Here is a 20,416-nt window from a genome sequence, read left to right on the forward strand (position 1 = left end):
AGATTTGATTACATAAAAATAAAAAGTCATAAAACAATATTATAAGCTTAAAATAAACGAGGATAATTTTTGCAATGTTTATAAAAAGAATTAATGATTCCTAACATAAGCTACTATAAATTCAGCCACGATCATCCCCCTACAAGTGCAGAGTATAAGCAGTTAACTACACGATAAATACAAGCAGCTATCAACATATTAAAATATGTTCACTCTCACTAAAAAATACAATAAATTTTACTGAAAAATATTAAAAACTGATAATATTCTATGTTGCTGAGCCTGTGGAAACACACTCTCACGTTCTAGTGGTGGCAGTATAATATGGAATAGTTTTGGTGAAGGCCAGTTTGACAAATTGGCTCAAAAGTTTAAACTTGTACAGTCAATAACTCAGAAATTGTACATCTAGAAATCTAGGAGAAAGGCACAAGGCATGAAAACAGTATTAGTATATACACAGACATAAGTAGCAGCCTATATTTTATGTCCATGAATAAGTTATAGCTCATTTTCCTTGTAATCAAATACTGTAGAACAGAGATCTATACATACATTCTTGAAAAAGTATGTGTACTTATAAAGTTTTTTATGAAAATCATTTAAGTATATTTGTGTGTGTATATATGTACATCCATAGAGACATGCAGGATTAACATTAAAATGTTAACAGTGTCTCATTTCAGGTAGATGGGTTTGGGTGAATTATTACTTTTGTCTTATTAAGTTTATTTTGTTTTATGTATATAAACCTGGCAGATTGTGTGGTATGTGGCATGCACACAATTAAAAAAAAAAAAAAAAAAAAAAAGGAAGGAAGGAAGGAAGGGTGAATGAATAGTTGGGAATGAATTTCTTCCACTACTGACTTTTGAAACAAAACATAAATAGATCACTTAAATGTTTCATTTGATGGAAAAGAGCAACATGATTCAAATCAGAATTAGTGCATTTTATTCTTGAGGTCCCAGAGACAGTCTACAAATACATACCTGAATATTTAGCATTTTAGGGATTAACATCTTTGGCTAAAAAGGGATTTTTAAAAGGAAGCTAGTTTTTCTTTATCTATTATCTCTCAGCTCCAATTTCACCCTTCAATCCTTGATACTGGGGCTGGGACTCCACAAACTGTATTCTCCTGACCCCCTTGACTGCTGCAGGCCATTTAGGTTCTGCCAGTAAGTACTAGGGGGAAAGTAGAAGGTAAGAGGAAAACAAGATTTACTTCTTTATCTTTGCTTGCCAATCCTACTGTGTTGACCTAATGTCAGTTGATTCCAGTTTTCAACTACTTTCAGAACTTCTGGAACTATCTTCACTGCATACCTTAGAAGTAGCAAGAACAGTTAAGTGGTGAACTGTCTCAGACATTTGTGTACCAAGTCCACAAGTACCCCTATTTTGGAGCTCCAAGGTTCTGGTAACCCTATCTTCTCCCCTTTTGTTTCCTCACTCCTGGAAACAGTGGCTAAGTCCTGTAGGTAGGATCTCTGGGTTGTCCCCTATGCCTTTACAACACCTCCTCTGTTGGAATACCTACTGTGGGCTTTCCTAGTTGAACACATGCTGTTAGAGGTGCTATCTGAAAAGCAGGTGCCATAAAGTGGTTAATGGCAAGATAAAGATAAAAAGACATAAGTGTTAAAGACTGACTTTCTCAAGCTAACACACTTTACAGGTGCTTGAATGTTCTCGTGTTGTCAATAAAGGAAAATGTCCACATCAGCAAGGATCTTGGGCATTTCTGTCCAATACAACTTTCTGTGGTAATGGAAATGTTCTAAAGCATGTTGTCCAATTTAGAGCAACGTGGCTAGTATGACTAAGTAATTTTAACTTTATTTTGATTAAATAGCTGTAAGTAGCTAGTGGTTATCATATCAAAAAATGCTGGTCAAAGATGGCTGCAGGGCCAGAGAACTGCAAGACTGCACCTCTAGTGAGTTGCCAGATAATTTAACAGGTGCTGAGGAAACAAAACCAGGATGTTATTTCTCTCTAAAGGAGCTCTGTCCAGCAATGGCAGACAGACATGTAAAAACCTCTTTGAAAGATTGTTCTGCAAACAGTATAGAAGATTAACTGTAGGGGCAAGATCAAAGACAGAGAGGCCAGTGTATCATCTGTATTTCAATGAAAGAAAGAAAGAAAGAAAGACAGACAGAAAGAAAGACAGAAAGAACGAAGTGACAGTGGGCCATTCAGGACCAAATCAATTGTCCAAATTAAGATGAGAGACAAGAGACCTCATCAACATTAGTAGTGAAGAAATGCATGAAAAGGTACTAAAAATCTTGCTCTGTTGACACTTGGTAATTAATGTGAAATAAAAATAGAATTGCGAAATATTCCTCATGTCTGGATTATTATACTACTCAGTATACTATAGTATAATACTGTACTATTATACTATTCAGTATAATGCTATAGTATAGTATAATACTATAATACTACACTATGCTATAAGAGAATCAGGTTTGGCAAGAAGTGATGAATTCACTGTGGCATGTGCAAAGTTTGAAGTGCCAGGCAAATATCCAAGCCTGTATGTTGACCAGACAATTGGAAACATATATGGGTCTAAAATGCACAAAGTTGGTTTGGTTAGAAATTAGAGACACAGACTTGTGAATCATCAGCACATAGGCAGTAAAAGAAGACAAACCAGTAGATAAAACCATCCAGAAAAGGTGAAGACTTAGAAGGGGGCCAAGTACAGAACCTTGACAGCCCTCACATTTAAGGAGTAAGAAAAAAAGGAAATGCAGGTAGGAATGAGGGTAGCCCAAAGAAGCCTGTCTCAGGAAGGCAGATTCTGAAAATCAGCAGTAATCAACAGTGACAAATTATAAAAAGGAATGACAATTATTTTTTTAATGTTTATTTTCAGAAAGAGAGGGAACATGCGTGTGAGTGGGGAAAGGGCAAAGAGAGAGAGAGAGAGAGAGGTAGAGAGAGAGAGAGAGAGAGGTAGAGAGAGAGAGAGAGAGAGAGGGGAAGATGGAATCCCTGTCAGCGCAGAGCCTGACACAGGGCTGGGAACTCATGACGAACCGTGAGATCATGACCTGAGCTGAAATCAAGACTCAGACTCTGACTGAGCCACCCAGGTGCCCATGGGCTGACAATTATCGAACATTTACTATGTGGCTGCCATTTTCCAAGAGTTTTATATACAGAAAACCATTTACACTTTTAAGAGAATCCTATAAGGTAGGTTATACTGTAATCCCATTTTATAGATGAAGAACTATAGTAAGGCATAGAAAAGTTCAAGAGTAACAGCTGTACAATAGTTGGCCCAGTATCCAGACCTGGCAGTCTAGTTCTAGAGCCTGCAGTCTTAACCACTTAGAAAAGAGAGAGAAGGGGGCGCCTGGGTGGCTCAGTCGGTTAAGCGTCCGACTTCGGCTCAGGTCACGATCTCACGGTATGTGAGTTCGAGCCCCGCGTCGGGCTCTGTGCTGACTGCTCAGAGCCTGGAGCCTGTTTCAGATTCTGTGTCTCCCTCTCTCTCTGACCCTCCCCCCGTTCATGCTCTGTCTCTCTCTGTCTCAAAAATAAATAAACGTTAAAAAAACAAATTTAAAAAAAAAAAAAAAAAAAGAGAGAGAAGTTCAGAAAGTTGTGACTGAAAAACATTTGAGCATAGCTTTGGCTAGAGCACATACAAAAATGGGCATGCTCTATGGCTGAGGGGACCATCAGCAAATTTAAATCCCTTGCCTTTTCATGTGACATACAAGAATGCAAAAAGCAAATTTTTCCACCCTACTTTAGCTGGACTCAGTCTCTAAGGGCAGAGTTCATTCTTAGAAAAATGAAGTTGGGGAAACACCTACCACATGTTCTCAAACTAGTTCTCACTTTAAAAGTCTCTTAAGAATCTGATAGATATGACCTAGAAACCTTTTTTACTTTTATTTATTTATTTTAACGTTTATTTTTGAGAGACAGAGACAGCATGAGCATGGGAGGGGCAGAAAAAGAGAGAGACACAGAATCCGAAGCAGACTCCAGGCTCTGAGCTATCAGCACAGAGCCTGACGTGGGGCTCGAACCCACCAACTGTGAGATCACGACCCAAGCTGAAGTCAGACACGCAACCGACTGAGCCACCCAGGTGCCCCTAGAAACCTTTTTAAAAGAACACTTCTCATATGCTTCTGATGCACAATCAGGATTAAGAATACTAGACTCGCTCTGAATTACTGAAAAAGTAAGAAACATTTGATAAAGGAAAAACTGTGCAGGCTGTGGGCTGCTATAAGGCCAAGAGTGAGCTTTTTTTAATTCTACAGAAGAGCAAATATGCCCCCCCCCCCCAAAATGATGTACTTTTAACCATATAAATTCATTTTACATTTTATATATTTTTTGTATTTTATATTTTTCTCATAACACTGGGTTATCAATATCCATTTCCTTATTACATCTTCCTTACTTAATAATAATTAAGTGTAAATGTACAGTTACAGAGGTTAAAAGTTGAAGGGTATCATACCCAATAGCCCCATTTTCTTGGTAAGGCAAAGGAAAAATCATCCTGTTTTACTGGAGCTGGCATTGAATAGGAGGTTGAGAATGGTAGTGGTTTGAAACAGCCATTGAGAAAAACCGTATATAGAATGAACAGGATATTTGAAATTCCGATGTATATACATGTATGTATTCAACTGTGTATACAGTTCCCTCAATCAGGACTCAAATACTTTTATTATTAGGGTCACATTATTTATTATTTTATTATTGCCATTTCTAAAAAGCCCACTAGAAAAAGAAGGAACTGGAGGCCAGAAATACAGGAGTGGGGAGGAGAAAGGCCTATATAATAGATGACCTTCTCTCTTTCTGCTCCCCTCAAAAACCCCACACTTAGGTGTATATACTGCATAACACTATCCAAACATGGAAAAATATGTGGCCACAATGGCTGACAGTAGTTAACTTCCAGGCTGGGGGTGGAATGGGGGATGGAAAAGGGAAGTCGAGTAGGTAAGAATAAAACACTAGCAAAACAGAAACCAGATCCATGGTATAAATTTAGGTGAAAATGATGAATAAAACCCCACATAATAAAGGGCAAATCAACATGGAGTATTGCATTCTTTCAACCAAGATTTGTTCAATGAAAACACACTGAACGGAATAGATGAATGCATTGTGAGCAATTCTTAACTTGGTTTCTTATAACTTCAAAATAGTTTTTAGGATATGGTGAAAGTAAAAGAAAACAGTAAGTAGATCTAACAGCAGAGCCATAGATATTTGCATCATAATCTTGAGGTTAAAGGGAAGAGGCTAACAATCATACTTCTGCGTCTGGAAAGGAGGTATATATAAACTGGGCCATCATATTCCGTGGACTGAATCGTGTCACCAACCTCCAAAATCGTTTGTTGGAGCCGCTACCCTCAACGCAACTGTATTTGGAGACAAGACTTTTAAAGAAGGCTGAATGAGGTCGATGAGGTTGTAAGGATGGCATCCGCATCCAGTAGGACCAGTGTCCTTCTAAGAGGAAGAGACACCAAAGATGTGTATGTGCATAGAGCAAAGGCCACGTAAGGACACAGCAAGAAGGCTGTCTGTAAGCCAAAGAGAGAAGCCTCTAGAGAAACTAAACGTGCCTACACACTGATCTTACATTTCTAGACTCCAGAACAGTGAGAAAATAGATTTGTTTTATAAACTACCCACCAAGTCTGTACTGCTTTATTATGGCAGCCCTGAGACTAATTTACATACTCTGGATGAAGTTATCATGGGTATAACAAATGATATTTGATCTTATTAATGATGTAAAATAAATTAAAAAAAATGACTACACAGGGGATCCCTACTCACTGCCTGCAAGCACTTGTGTGACTACACTTTTTGGGGATGACAAAGACACTGAACTCTGGAGAATTAGGTATAGGAGGAGAAAGTCCACCTTAGTCTCAATTAATATAAAACTAAGAAAATGAAATCCTTAGTTACTTCCTTGAAATTGCAAGTGCAGGAAATACTCACAAGCTTCTAACAAACAAGGGGTCATAAGTAAATGGAAATTAAACAGCATCAACTGAAGGTGCATAAAATGTTACTAATAGTTTTATTTAGTGCCATGGTTCTAGATTAGACTAGACTGAAACTTATTGATATAAAAACAAGTTGTTTCCCCAGGTCTTGAAAAAGGTCATTTTTAAAAGAGTACTTCAGATTCACTACCAAGAATGAATAAACTGGATTTTAAGTAGAAAGTAAATACAAAAATAATACTTACCTTCAGCACAAGAGCCACATAGGATTCCCTGGATGTGCCTTGTGAAGGGAGTAATTTCCGTATGGTGTTTGAGCACTTTGTGTCTCAGTGGTCAATTATACACATAAACACAAACAATTTTACCATTATGGTAGAATATTATAAAATACTGAAGACAGTTTACAAATGCTTTGATGATACATACGGAGTTTTTAAACTTTGGACAGGACTTGAAAACCAATGTAGAATACCAATTCTGCTCAGTGGAGAATTTAAAATCTAAACCAAAACACATTTTGATAGCTACAACAGGCAAAATCTAACCTTAAAACAGAAATGGTATCAATTCCTTGTCATTAATACCTTAGTAGTGCATTGATATCTTGATAAGGAACATTATACAGTAACTTAATATTTTCTTCTTCCTCTATCTGGGATCTTTTATCAGAGGCACTTATAAAGAGTTCTAGTTTTGGCGACGCTATAACAAACATACACATAGTATAATGATATATTTTACTATGCTAACAAAGTATCACTTATAAAGAAATTTTTATAAATTCAAAAATAGGTTATTGGTAACATGATTACCTTTAAAGCATCGATTTTCATTCACAATATTACTTCATTAATCTTAAACAGCAGTTCCATCTACAAAATGTTCTACAGCTTTTTCTTTTTGAAAAGGAGGAAAATAAAAGCAGGTAAGATACTCATAACTTCTAGTTCAACAATATCAACTTCATTTCACAGCATTGATTAGTAGAGAACATTTTCAATTAAAGTGGTATACAAGTTACAAAAATAGAATGATTATATAATGCAAAACATTGTCCTCCATTATGAAGAATGTGTGTGTGTGTGTGTGTGTGTGTGTGTGTGTGTGTGTGTGTATACACATATACAGATTTCTTATAAGTTTCACTATTTAAATAGCCCTTATTCAAGTACTTTTTTTCTGGTATCTCTTGAAATAATCACCTTGCTATATTATTTGTAAATACATAAAAAAATAAAAGGTTAATCTAAGGAAAAGTTAAAAGTTTCAGTGTGGTTGACTTAAGTATCAGCCGTTCACTTCAGTGAAAACCTGATGTGAATTCAAAACAGGTTTAGGTGCCATACTAAGTTTAACAACTTAGTCAAAAATATAGATATATTTAAGTGTCAATACTTAGTAAACTTCCAATGTGCTACAGAGACAAATTAAAAGTCTGTATTAATCTATTCATCTATCCACCTAATCTTAAACAATCCCCAGACAAAATTCATTTTTATATAATTAAAATGATACACTAATATACAATATACCTGCTTACAAACACATAGGTAGCCATAAATAAAACTTTATTCTTTAATTTCATTTACAAGCTACCAAGTATTATGTATCGTACACAGTGCTGAACACTTAAATGGTTGTAGTCATGGAAGGATCCAGACTGAATGGAAAGCTGTAGATAAAGAAAAGATAAAAGCAAAGTAATACTGTAACAGAAAGGTGGCAAAAGCATGGCTTTGCCATAATGAAACCAATCAGATTTGTAATTGTACATCAGTTCTGGTTAAAACAAAGTCTGAGCGCCATGCGATTCTCAGCTTTATTGTTTGCAGTCTGGCTAAAGTCTCTATGGTCTGTCTGTCTTTTGCAGTTATTAAAATAAAAAAAAGTTAAAAACTATAGCAGCAACAAGCAAACCCTGTGACAGGAAGGCAAGGGTTAAGAACTAAAAAAAGTTTATACAGTGTGTTCAGGGAAAGTGTGTGCAGTTTATCTTCCATCAGCAGGAGTTCGACTGAGGGATAACATGATTCGGGCAAACCGCTCGCAGAGTTCATGTGTGGAATATGACGGTAACTTCGGTGGTTCATGGAAACCTTTAATCTCAGTAGAACAATCAAGCAGTTTTGGCAGAAAATCCGTCAGCTTCTCTTGGAGGTTTGCTGTAAATACAAACAATTAGATATAGCTAAAGACAGAGAGGGAAAGAAATCATCATCTTCAACATAATTTATTAGAGTGTACTCAACTAATGTTTCATTTCAAAATATGTATTACCATTTGGGGGAAAGAGGTAAAATATAAATGGCAAGGCAGTGTGCACTTGGTTTGTAAATAGAAAAAAAAGGGAATGACATGAATGTAAAAATACTATAATGTAATATAATGTTTTTACATGAATGTAAAAATAATATAAAAAATGACAAGAATAAATAACATCTAATTCCAACTATAGTTAATCCCAGCTGAAGTGTCCACTAGCACTGTTTAAACTTACATTCCATTTCTTGTCCAAGATAGGAACACCATCGATTTCTCATGTCTTCCACAGCAAGAATATCTTTCTCTTCCATTTCATCCACCAATAACAAGGGCAAAAATGGGACAATAAACTCATTCATAATAATCAAACCATTGTTTACTTCTCGATCCTCTCCAGATTCAAATAGTTCTGCAGCTTGCTCATTTAATTTCTTAATGCATTGAGAAAAAGAAAAAGTTTTGTTTTTAACTAAATAAAAATCCTGTGTTAATACTGAAGACAACAGAAAAAGTATGTTCACAAACAGTATTAGAACAAATGGCAATCAGGAAAAACAATCTCTATCTGTTCTAGCATGAAGTCTCTTAGAAAAAGCTGTGCATACGAGAATAACAGAAACAAGAACAAAAAGAATGGGGAAAATACTGTTGTCATGTTTTTAAAGTTCATGTTCAGCTTATAATTTTCTGATTATCACTACAGGCACCATATTTTAATTCTCCAGAGGTGAAATTTCCCCAATTCTAAAATTTGGTGTGCCGTCAAAGTAATTAAAAAAAAAAAAAAAAATTCAGACTCCATATTATCTTTGAAAAACACTTTATCATCTTCTCCATAAATGCCAATTGAATAAGTACTGTTATATTTCTTGAATCTAAAATTTAAAGGTAATCAATTAGCTCATTATTCCTTCAAAAAATTCTTACTGAGTACATGAGATATGCCAGAGACTATTCTAGATTCAGAGGAACCCAACTGATTAATACAGAAAATTCTCACAGAGTTTACAATTTGGTGCAGAGATTAGCAAACTTCTGTAAAGGAGAAGATGGGAAATATTTTAGGCTCTGACAGCGATACAGTTTCTGTCGTAACTACTAAATTCTGCCATTGTTACACAAAGACAGCCATACATAATATGCAAATGAGAAGGTATGACTATGTTTCAATAAAACTTTATTTACAAAAACAAGTGACAGGCTAGAGCACAGGCCAGTTGTGCTGACCCTTGATAGCAGAAGACAGAAATTCATGAGGTAAGAAATATAGACTTAAGAAACAGATAAGGTATTATAGGTATAGTAAAAGTTATAGTATTTAAGGGTTTAGGTGAAATCTTAACATTTAGAGCATGATAGATATGATTTTGAAATATTCATAGTTAAGCTGAATTACAAAATAAAAATTATATTATTTCTCATGTTTATATTTTATCATTCTTGTGTAATTTATATCTTGATTTTGTAGAGAGGCTTATGTTAGTAGTCTAACTCAGCCACTAAGCAGTGGCTTGAGTAAATAAGCAATCTCTTAGCTTCAGTTTCTTCATATGCAAAATGAAATATCACCTTTTTTAGACAGTGGTTGAGAGGATTAAACAAGAGAAGACGTATCTAGCATAATTTTTACAATACACATTCAAACTTATAATAGCTACTACCATTCTGAAATTAATGTTATCTGAAAACAACCTAAACATAGTACACTCAAAGCCAAACTTATTCGTCATCTTAGATTCCCCAAAGCCAAACACAAAACTGTAAAGTCAAGCAGTTTTGACAACCCTATTTCCTTCTTTCTACTCATCTAATAGTTACCAGGTCCCTTGATTTCACTTCTTCCACCATCTTTTATGCCCTCTTCTTCATACCCACTGCACTTCTGTCTTAGTTGAGGCTCTCTCCTTCTTCCCTCTCTAGGGAAGACTTCAATCTCTACTCCTTTCCAGTTCGCCATCTAGTATACTACTTACAGCCAGATTTATTTTCTGACAACAAATGTGACCAAGCCAAACCTACTCAAACTTACAAAGGTACATGAGAATGCTGCATAAGCTTCAACATAGGCTGACATCAACAAGTATTGTTAGCTTCATCACTTGCACCTAACCCTGCTCCTCAGAATCTAGCCCCAGTGGATCTATCTTCATTTTCTGTTGTATACTTTCCAGGTCTTTTCATATGGTGTCCCTTTGGCTGGAACATTTTTCTGCCTTCTCTACAAGGCATAAAAATCCTATTTGTCCATCAAGATCCAGATCAGTGTTCAACTTTTCCCTTAAGGTCCTCCTTGACAACTACAAGCATATTATTTTGCATATTTCTCATAAAGACACTTAATCTGGAATATAAAAATCATTTATGGTACAGACTGAGTTCTTAGGGGATGGCAAATAAACAGGTCTTAAATGTCTCTGTATCCCTCAAATATGACACTCAGCAAATACTCAGTATGAAAAACCCTGAAAGGAACACTAAAATAACCTTCATGCAGTGTCATTTAAATCCCTATGAAACACCAAACTAGGTGTGAATGGTTTAGTATAATATGGGGTGAAACATTCTACCATTTTTTTCATGTTTTAAAATAACCATCACGTTTTGGCTATATTTATATTTAAAATAGCTTTACCAAAATATTGCCATATCCCAAGCCTTCAATTTTTACATTAAAAATTGCTTTAGTTCATTAAATATATAAATATATACAATTCTGCATTTTTAAAATCTAAAATATACACAATTCAGGTCTTCCTTCTTGGGGAATGATTAAAAACCTTTGAAACTGGCCAAATTAAGAACTATCCTCAATGGATGCTAATCACTAACAATTCAAGTTCTAAAATATACTCAAATGCAATAAAAGCAGCTGAGAGAAAAATAGTAAGATCATCGTCATCTAATATTCTCATTTGAAAATTCTAAAGACATATTAAGATTACAAGTAGCTTATGTAGTTCTACTGCAAGAAAACATTTTATCAGCATACCACTTAAAGTTTTTTAAAGTATACTTAAATCATGTAACTTATATAGGTTGAAAAATCATATACCCTTGAATATCTTTGTGTGTATATATACATATATATTTCTCCTTGCACAGGAAAAAAAAATTGCAGCTTAGGTGTTCACAGTATGTAACAGAATGATGTTAATAGTTAACTAAGAATTAAATTTAGGGGCGCCTGGGTGGCTCAGTCGGTTAAGCGTCCGACTTTGGCTCAGGTCATGATCTCATGGTTCGTGAGTTCAAGCCCCGCGTCGGGCTCTGTGCTGACAGCTCGGAGCCTGGAGCCTGTTTCAGATTCTGTGTCTCCCTCTCTCTCTCTGACCCTCCCCCATTCATGCTCTGTCTCTGTCTCAAAAATAAATAAACATTAAAAAAAATTAAAAAAAAAAGAATTAAATTTAATCAGAAAAATGTATAAAGATGGAATTTGTGATCTCATACATCAAGGTTAGCTGACTTGAGAAATATTAACAAAGTACTCCAGACCTTTAGAAACTAATTTGGTGCTACAAAACTGCTAAAAAGACTTTTTTAAAGTTTATATAACAACAGTAATATTTCTGCACATAGACAGCGAAAATATTTGAGGAAAAAAAACTACCAATGACTAGGTGAGAAAAAAAGGATACTGTATTACAATGAATCATTTAACACTATGTACACCAAATTTACTACTGTATTTTAAAAAACTCAGAAAAATCTATTATTTTTCTGGAATAATAATTGCTCATGGCCTGTGCAGTCCCCCCTTCTCTCACCAAAAAAGGGAATAGTAGAATAATGAAGAAACCAAAATATAAAAGTAATCATTTTGATCCTATATTAAGAACATTTCTGGTTACCACCTGCAATATTTAGGACCAATAAAGAGAAAAGATAATAAAGAATTGAGTGCATTCCTGCATCTTAAGCGATTATACCCAGATTACATCATGATGATGTCATCATCATGATACTTTCCTCATCAGAGTTTATAGTCAATCACTTCTATAGGAGTCTGGAAAATCTGTTCAGTGTAAGACAAAACAATAACGTAAACATGACCTCCTAAGTACATTCAACTTACTAGTAAACACTCTCTTCTATAATGTGATATCAATTCTTCATCATGTCCTCTGTATCGGCCTTTGGACAAGAGTTCTTTGTTATTCTGATAAGCGCAGATAAGGAACAGCAAGGAATCTATATAACTTAAAAATTAAAAGAAACACAAGGCATTATTTCATCTTTGTAAAAAAAAAAGTCAACTACAATTATAAAATGCTTAAGTATACATTTAAATTTTGATTATCCAGAACATTACAATAAATGTATCATCTAAAAGCTGTTTTAGCAACAGCCACATCTGAGATCAGGAGATAGTTATGTCATAAAGTAAAAAAACAAAAACAAAAACAAAAACAAAAAAATGGAGCTAGGCTAGAGGCACCTGGGTGACTCAGTCAGTTAAGCGTCTGACTTCGGCTCAGGTCATGATTTCACAGTTCCTGAGTTCGAGCCCTGCATCGGGTTCTGGGCTGACAGCTCAGAGCCTGGAGCCTGCTTCAGATTCTGTGTGTCCATCTCTCTGCCCCTCCCCTACTCGTACTCTGTCTCTCTTTCTCTCTTAAAAATAAACATTGAAAAAAAAATTTTTTAATGGAGCTAGGAATTAAGAAAGACTGGGAGGAAAAAGCCCGTAATTATTGAATTCAGGTAGTTCCTCTCTCCTGATTCCCTGATGTCTTCCATTTAGACTGATAGGGAAGTCAAGAATCTACTTTTTTTTAACAACATAATGTCATTTTTGTTTGAAGAAAGGGTCAGATTACTTTGCTTCTTTATCACAAACATCGTGTGTTTCATTCAGTGACTATTCAGGTATTTTTCCGTGTGCACCCATGGTTCTCATCACGGAGAATAACATAATTGGAAGAGGGGAGAATATCCAAAGGAAATGGGGAAGTAGAAATGGAAAAAAAAAGTGCTTCTACAGCTGAACATTCTGGTGGAATACACACACAAAGAAGAGGGTAGGAACATAACAGCTGGCGGGTCGGTCTTTTATAAAAAGTTTACCAAGTAATATTAATAATGTTACATTAACGTAAGTCTATATGTTACGAAGTTCAAACTAAGTTTTAGAAAGGGAGGAGGGTAAAAATGTTTGAGGATTCTATTTACCTCTAAAACAGTTATCCTCTCTCAATATGGGGTAAGAAATAAAGATAGCTATATATTTGTATAACTGAAATATGAACGATACTAAGATGTCTCCTTTGTGCCAGTTTTTCCAGTTGCAACATACCTTCTTATAGATTAATTCAGAAAAATGTAACATTCTAAAAGGCGAAATATTATAAAGAAACACTTTTAAAACTCCAGGTTACATTAAGTTTTTATTATTTAATTTCATATGCTTAAATATAAATCAATTCTGTACTTTGAATATAAATGTAGAATTGGAAACTAATGTACACATTAATGGCCTCTCATATGACACACCTGAAACTATTTCATAAAAAATAAGTTATTTCATACACTTTTTTGAAAAGGCTTCTCCCAGGAACTTGTTTTTGAGAAAACTTAAGAATATGGGATTTTAGTTTGAAAAAATATAAACATAACCTCAGGTAAAGGTTTTTAGTTTTATTTATGAAAGAAGAAAAGAAGGGAGTGATAATAACATTAAATACTGTTTTACACCACTAAATTAGTCTGCTGGCATATCTGCCTTCTCTTTTATAGCTATTAAGTTTCCTATTAAAGAGTCTCACTGAATGACATTCATATCTGGCCTTCAAGACCTGAGTCACCTCTCTAAGAATAGCTCTGAAACTGTGGCCCTGTTCCAATTTTCTACTGAAGTACACATTTTCCATATTTTATCAACCTTTAAAGTGCTTACAAACATATCTTCAAATAAATCACAGTAAGACTCAGCAGTCCAGGTACCACATTCTTATTTTAAAGTAAAATAAGACCATGTACCCTGCAGACGCTTTTGATCCTCACTTGTACTATTATAAAATTGTGGTTCCTAAAAACATGATTTCACTTCACTATTCACAGACTTGACAATGGCCTATCAATCAGTATTCATTCAAAGTTTTCAAGTTTTGTGTTTTTATTTAAAAAAAAAAAAAAGTTGGACAGAACCTTTTGACAATATTTTCTAACCGACTAGCTGTGGTAACTACTATATTTAAAGTGTTAAAATTAACATTTCTTCTTGTAATATTCCATAAATATTATTTGTCACCATTAACTAATTTTCTAGTTGACCTTTCCAATTTAATAAACATTTGCTACACCAGAATATTCACTTTCTGAATAAGCATGTATTTGAGAATAAGCATATATTTGAGAATAAGCAAATTATGAAATTTGAACATACTTTGAACATACCAAGAGAAGCTAATATAAGAAGTTAATGCAGAGAGCAAAAAAGTGACAGCTTCATCTTTTTAATTCTTACCAAAGAATACTCACCTGATTTCATTAAATTTTATAAGAATACAGATCTCTATTTCAATTTTTTTCTCCCTAGTTAATCGTGTGACCTTGAAAAAGTTACTGCATCTGTGGATGCAATTACTGTGGAGCCTAGTTTATCTATAAAATGGAAATGCCTTCTTGATCTTACTCTGTCCACTTATAAGATCACATTACTATTTATCTTAGAAATATTAATCTCAGCTATCTTAAAGTGAACTTGAATATTCCTATTAAAGAAATATAACTGTGGCCGAAATAAAATAACTCATAAAATGGAGCTACTTATCAAAATAGTTCTCTATTTCAGTGACCAAAGTGAATCACCTTATAAATTACATGATGACTTGTGTCCAAGTATTAACAGTGTTTTTTAATTCTGTGTAACTTTTAAACTTTGCTAAGTGTAGAAGTGATGGCAGTGCTCACTGTCCACCAAACAGGGCAGCAAGGGCCACCAGCATTTTCCACAAAGACAGCAGTGTCGTGTCTGTGCTGGCTGACAGGGTAGCCACTAGCCACAGGTGGCTGGCTACTGAACATTCAAAATGTGGCTAGTATGACTTAGGCACTGAATTTTTAGTTGGAAAATTAATTAAATTTAAATTGTCTCATTTGTCTGGTAGCAACCAGGCTGGATAGACAGCACAGCTCTAGAAGTAATAGTCTGTGCTGTCATTTAAAAACAAAATTGCATCAATATCGCAGTGAGAGTTTCCTGTACGTTACATAAAACCAGGAAAGAAAAGAAAGAAAAGAAGGAATTCAATAACTCTTTTAATTGAATACATTATTACAGAGTATTGAAAATACAGCACTTTCTTTTAAATTAAGATCTTTGTCATTTGGATAAATGAGTCTAGTGTGGTCTCAAAACAGAGACTTTTGTTGTCTTTATGTTTTTCAGTAACAGTATACTTAGATTTTCAAGTAGGAAGTTCATAGGTGATACAAAGAAGATTTTTGTCCCAGAGTTCAATTATTTGTTTTCAAGTATCTTAAATTTCAGAGGAACTTTTGCTACTGTAAAAAGATTCAAAATAAATGACTAGCTAGTTTTTAATATTTTTTGAAATACAGTAATTGCTTTTGAGCATTAAATTTGTTAATTGGTTATTTTCATATAGTGTTTCCTGAGTATTAATTTTTCACTTCCTTGAGCCTATCAAACCGTATTATTACCAGACTGAGGCTTGAAAAAAATGTTTCACGTTATTGATTAGATCAAGTCTATTATTCGTTTAAATTTTAAGTTCATTAGAGTATTCTGTCTTTGACAATTTCTTCTTTGTATTTGTTGCCCTTTATTTCCTTTGTAACTAATTTCCATTTTTTAACTACTCTTAATGCTGCCTTTTCAAGGTTAATTTGGGTGTAATTAGTGATTAGAATTTAACTTTTTAATAATTTTTTACCTATTGACTTTAGACTTCGCTGTGAGATTGGAAGTAAAAAAAATCTACAAATAATGCCTACTGGTTCTCAGTATACTTGTTCTACTCAAAAGTCTACAGTTGTAAATTAATTTTAGATACACAATTATTAAATGAAATAAAGTTATGTGGATTCCATTCCCTCTACCCCCTTTTCTCAAAAACAAAGCAAGAAAACTCATTTGTCTCATTTATCTAATGTATTGTAGGGCCGACACAAACATGCTTAAGAAATCTGGGGGACAACTTGTGGTTTATTTTATGCTAAACATAAGCTCTACTGATTTAAAAATATAACTTATGTTTATATATTGGAGTTGAAATAGAAATTTTAATACAGATTAGATTAAGACATTTTACATATGCTTTCTAGACAAACTAACTCTACAACTAGTTTCATAGGTGAATAGTGTTCGATTTCAACTCCTTTTACCGTTCTAGTTTTTAAGTTTATATCAGCTCAGTTTAAATAACTTTGCCGGACCCTACAAATTAATAATCCCTGTAAGTATACATTAGAAGGAAACTAATCTTACTACTAAGCAGTGTGTTATATTACACAGTGAATATCCGTGTTTTGTAATTTAAAAATGATGTAAGGTAATAGTTTCAGGAATGGTTTAAAAACGTGTGGCGACTTGCTTACTTTCAGTGATTCACCAATAAGTTAGAAATATCTATTTTTTAAATATGTTTTTTAAAATGCCTTTTGAACATTTTTAAGCAATGTATTTAAACAATCACATAAAATAAATTACCATGTTTAAATATATATATATTTATATATATAAAAATCACTAATATATATTTTAATATATTTTAATATATTATATTAAATATTATATATATTATATATTTATATATAATTAAATATATATTTAATATATATATTTATATATATTTAATATATATAATTAAATATAAATATATTTAATATTATATTAAATAAATATATTAAATAAATATTTAATATATTTTAATATATATATTAAAAAATCACTAGTCAAGTACATTAATATTAAAGGATATGAGTTAAGAAATATGTGAATAAGTAAATGCAAATCAGTGTATAAGTAAATAAATCAATATTTATCCTTTGTTCTTAATAACAATTAAAATAAAAAAAATAATATAGTTTAAGAAGTAGAAACTCCTTTAAAATCATCTGTACCTTAAATGAAAAATGATCTAAAATGTGTTTGTAGTCATAATACTTAGAAGACAGCTGATCAATTTTCTATAGCTATAGTTTTTATAGTAATGAAACTTTGGACAAAGAGACATTGGAAACACTGTCTCTGCTTTGAAGTCAAAATTAGACTCAGAAAGAATATGAAAAAGGCTGGAGACTAAAGGCAGATATTATGGTATACAAAGAGTTCTGTGTGTTGGGCTACCAGCTTGTTTGGTCACTAGCAAACTTCTAGGCTTTAATCTAATCCTATTCCATCCTAAACTTCAATTGTAGAATGTGAGAGCTAATAAAAACAAAGACACTAATGCCAACCTTATAGATTTAATTGAAAATGGAAAGTATGTGGGGTATATGGAAACTTCCAGTACCAACTATACAATTTCTCTATAAAGATAAAACTTCTAAAATTAAAAGTTTATTAAAAATATGTACAGTGAATAAAACCTTTTCTAAAGATGAGGTCATATCTGAATAGAATTAAATGCAAAAATTAAGCTTTTCATATTTGACCATTCTGCCTTACCTTTCTCTTTGAAAATTTTCTAGCCCAATTATGAGATACATGGTTGTTTCCCTGAACTTACTATAATCCTGATGCCACTCCTGTAGGTGAAAGAAAATATTAAAAATATACAAAGTAAGATATTAAAACTACAATGAAAACTGTTCATAAAGCAATGTGTTATTCTAACAACTATTCAAAGTAATAGAAGCAAAGAAATCAAAATTAAGATAAATAAGACCTAAATCAAAACTTTAGCTTCTGATACACAAGACCACTTTATTAGTGGTCTTACATTTATAATAATAAATGTAAAAATTACTAGACATTAACGAAGAATGAAATAACAATGATTCACTAAAAGATAACAGAAATGCAAAGGCAAGATAATCAACCAGGTTTTCTCTCTTTCAAAAACTGTTCTTTCTAAAGGCATATTATTATTAAGATATTATTACAGATGTACATCACAATTGGATGTAGGAGGTAAATGAAGTTACTACTCTAACAGAATCAACACTGAAGACTATTATTTGATGAAGAATATTAAAAAACTAAAAGAAAGACAGTGTAATGCATTTATTTAACCTTTTATTTTTGCCAAATTTAGGTTAAATTTTATTTTAAATGTGGTAGCTGAGTTTATTCATCTGAGGTATGGTGAAAAACATACAAGCATGTCACATTTCAGCTGTCCCTTCCACCAAAAAAACCAATTACTGGCCATATAATAGGACTAAACAATTCAGAACTGACACCCTCTAACTCAAGACAACAAATCAGGATTTTTCTTTAATTTATTTAAAAAATTTTTTCAAGGAAAACCATAACCAAATTCAATATAGGATTTAAACTAAGATACTGATAATAAAAGTATTAAAGCTCTTATATACATATTACATAAGCAAATGAAAGTAAGAAACATATAGACCAGTTGACCAACTATACTCTCCTTGAATACACATTAATTTTTAATTTTAATTTTTTGAGGCATAATCTTACAGTATTAGTAGGCCTTAATAACATAAAGATAAAATTTGTCCTACAAGTGTGAAGTTAGCTTTTCTGGGAAAGTATTTAAATTGCCACTCTACTGTCATTAGAAATGTCTGAGGAGTTGTGAATAAATTTCTTCTGTAAAGACCTAGACGGTAAGTGTTTTAGGCTTTGCAGGCCATGTAGTCTCTGTTGTCACTATTCAACTCTGTGACTGTAGTGTAAAAACACTCATGTATAATACATAAACAAATAGTTGTAGTTGTGTTCCAATAAAACTGTATTTATAAAACCTGGTGGTAGGCTGGATTTGGTCTGTGGGCCAAGGCTGGCTGACTCATGACTCAGAGCAGGATAAAGATATATGGGATACACAGAATCTAAAACCATGTCCTATAAATACCTGTAAGATTTAATGGCTCTGCAGTTAAAAATATGAGAAGTTTTCAGAACAAAAATATGTTAAAGTGAATCTAATGTTGCAACCCTGGGGATGGAGTGCAGAGGCAAATCCTAATTAAAAATCAAGTTTCATGTAACTTGAATCTTGGGGACAGGGTAGAGTGAGTAACCAACCCACTTGTTTGTCATCTCTGGCATATATTATGTGCATGTTCTTAGATCTTCTCTTCTGCTATCTTGTTGTAAGTTACCTACCCTTATGCTATTACTATTATAAAGCATAACGGTTAAGAATGGTACCTCTTGATTTCTAGTAGAATGAGCCATCCTACGTTCTTCAAGAATGTCTGGGCTAGACTGAGATGTCCATATTTCGTAAAAATTTTGAATCAGCTTATCAAGCTCCATCAAACAATCTGCTAAAAGTTTGACAGGGACTGCACTGAATCAATAAACTACTCTGGGGAAAAAATGACATCTTTACAATACTAAGTTTTCCATAGTATGTATATCCATTTATTTAGGTCTTCTTTAATGCCTCCTAAAGTCAAGCACATCTCTTGTTAAATTTACTTCTAGTTATTCTATAGTTCTGGATGCTATTGTAAATGGTGTCATTTTCTTAAAATTTCATTTTCCGATTATCTGTTGCTGGGATAAAAGAATGAAATTGGTATGTGACATAAGTTCTGCCTGTTGGAAAACTGTTTTATTAGTTCTAATAAATTTATCTGTAGATTTTTTATTTTCTAGGTGTAAAATCTGCAAATAATGATAGCTTTGTTTCTTCTTTTCAAATCTTTTACTTTTTGCTTATGTTTGTTGCCTTGCTGCCCATGTGAATTTCTAGTACAATTCTGAATAGCAGTGGTGGTTGCAGACATCCCTGTCTTTTTCCTGATCACAAAAGGAAAGCTTTCAATGTCCATAGTTCCATATGATTTTTGCTATGCAGTTTTGTTATTGTTGTTTTTTTTTTAATTTTTTTTAATGTTTATTTATTTTTGAGACAGAGAGAGACAGAGCATGAACAGGAGAGGGGCAGAGAGAGAGGGAGACACAGAATCCGAAACAGGCTCCAGGCTCTGAGCTGCCAGCACAGAGCCCGACGCGG

At 33.4% G+C, this 20,416-nt stretch overlaps 1 protein-coding gene across 8 annotated transcripts in view; it reads right to left on the reverse strand.

Moving 5' to 3' along the window:
• Positions 1-7,834: 7,834 nt before the first annotated feature.
• Positions 7,835-20,416, reverse strand: part of USP25 (ubiquitin specific peptidase 25) — a 149,722-nt gene continuing 137,140 nt past the window's right edge. For all 8 annotated transcript variants that reach the window (XM_049627976.1, XM_049627975.1, XM_049627974.1 and 5 more), the window contains 4 exons: positions 17,926-18,005; positions 12,367-12,490; positions 8,527-8,722; positions 7,835-8,191 (listed from right to left, as the gene is read on the reverse strand). In XM_049627976.1, the coding sequence (XP_049483933.1) occupies positions 8,019-8,191; positions 8,527-8,722; positions 12,367-12,490; positions 17,926-18,005 (573 nt within the window). In that variant the 3' untranslated portion in view covers positions 7,835-8,018. The remainder of the gene's footprint in view (positions 8,192-8,526; positions 8,723-12,366; positions 12,491-17,925; positions 18,006-20,416) is intronic.

The sequence above is a fragment of the Panthera uncia genome, chromosome C2 (assembly GCF_023721935.1).
Source record: "Panthera uncia isolate 11264 chromosome C2, Puncia_PCG_1.0, whole genome shotgun sequence".
Classification (NCBI taxonomy): domain Eukaryota; kingdom Metazoa; phylum Chordata; class Mammalia; order Carnivora; family Felidae; genus Panthera; species Panthera uncia.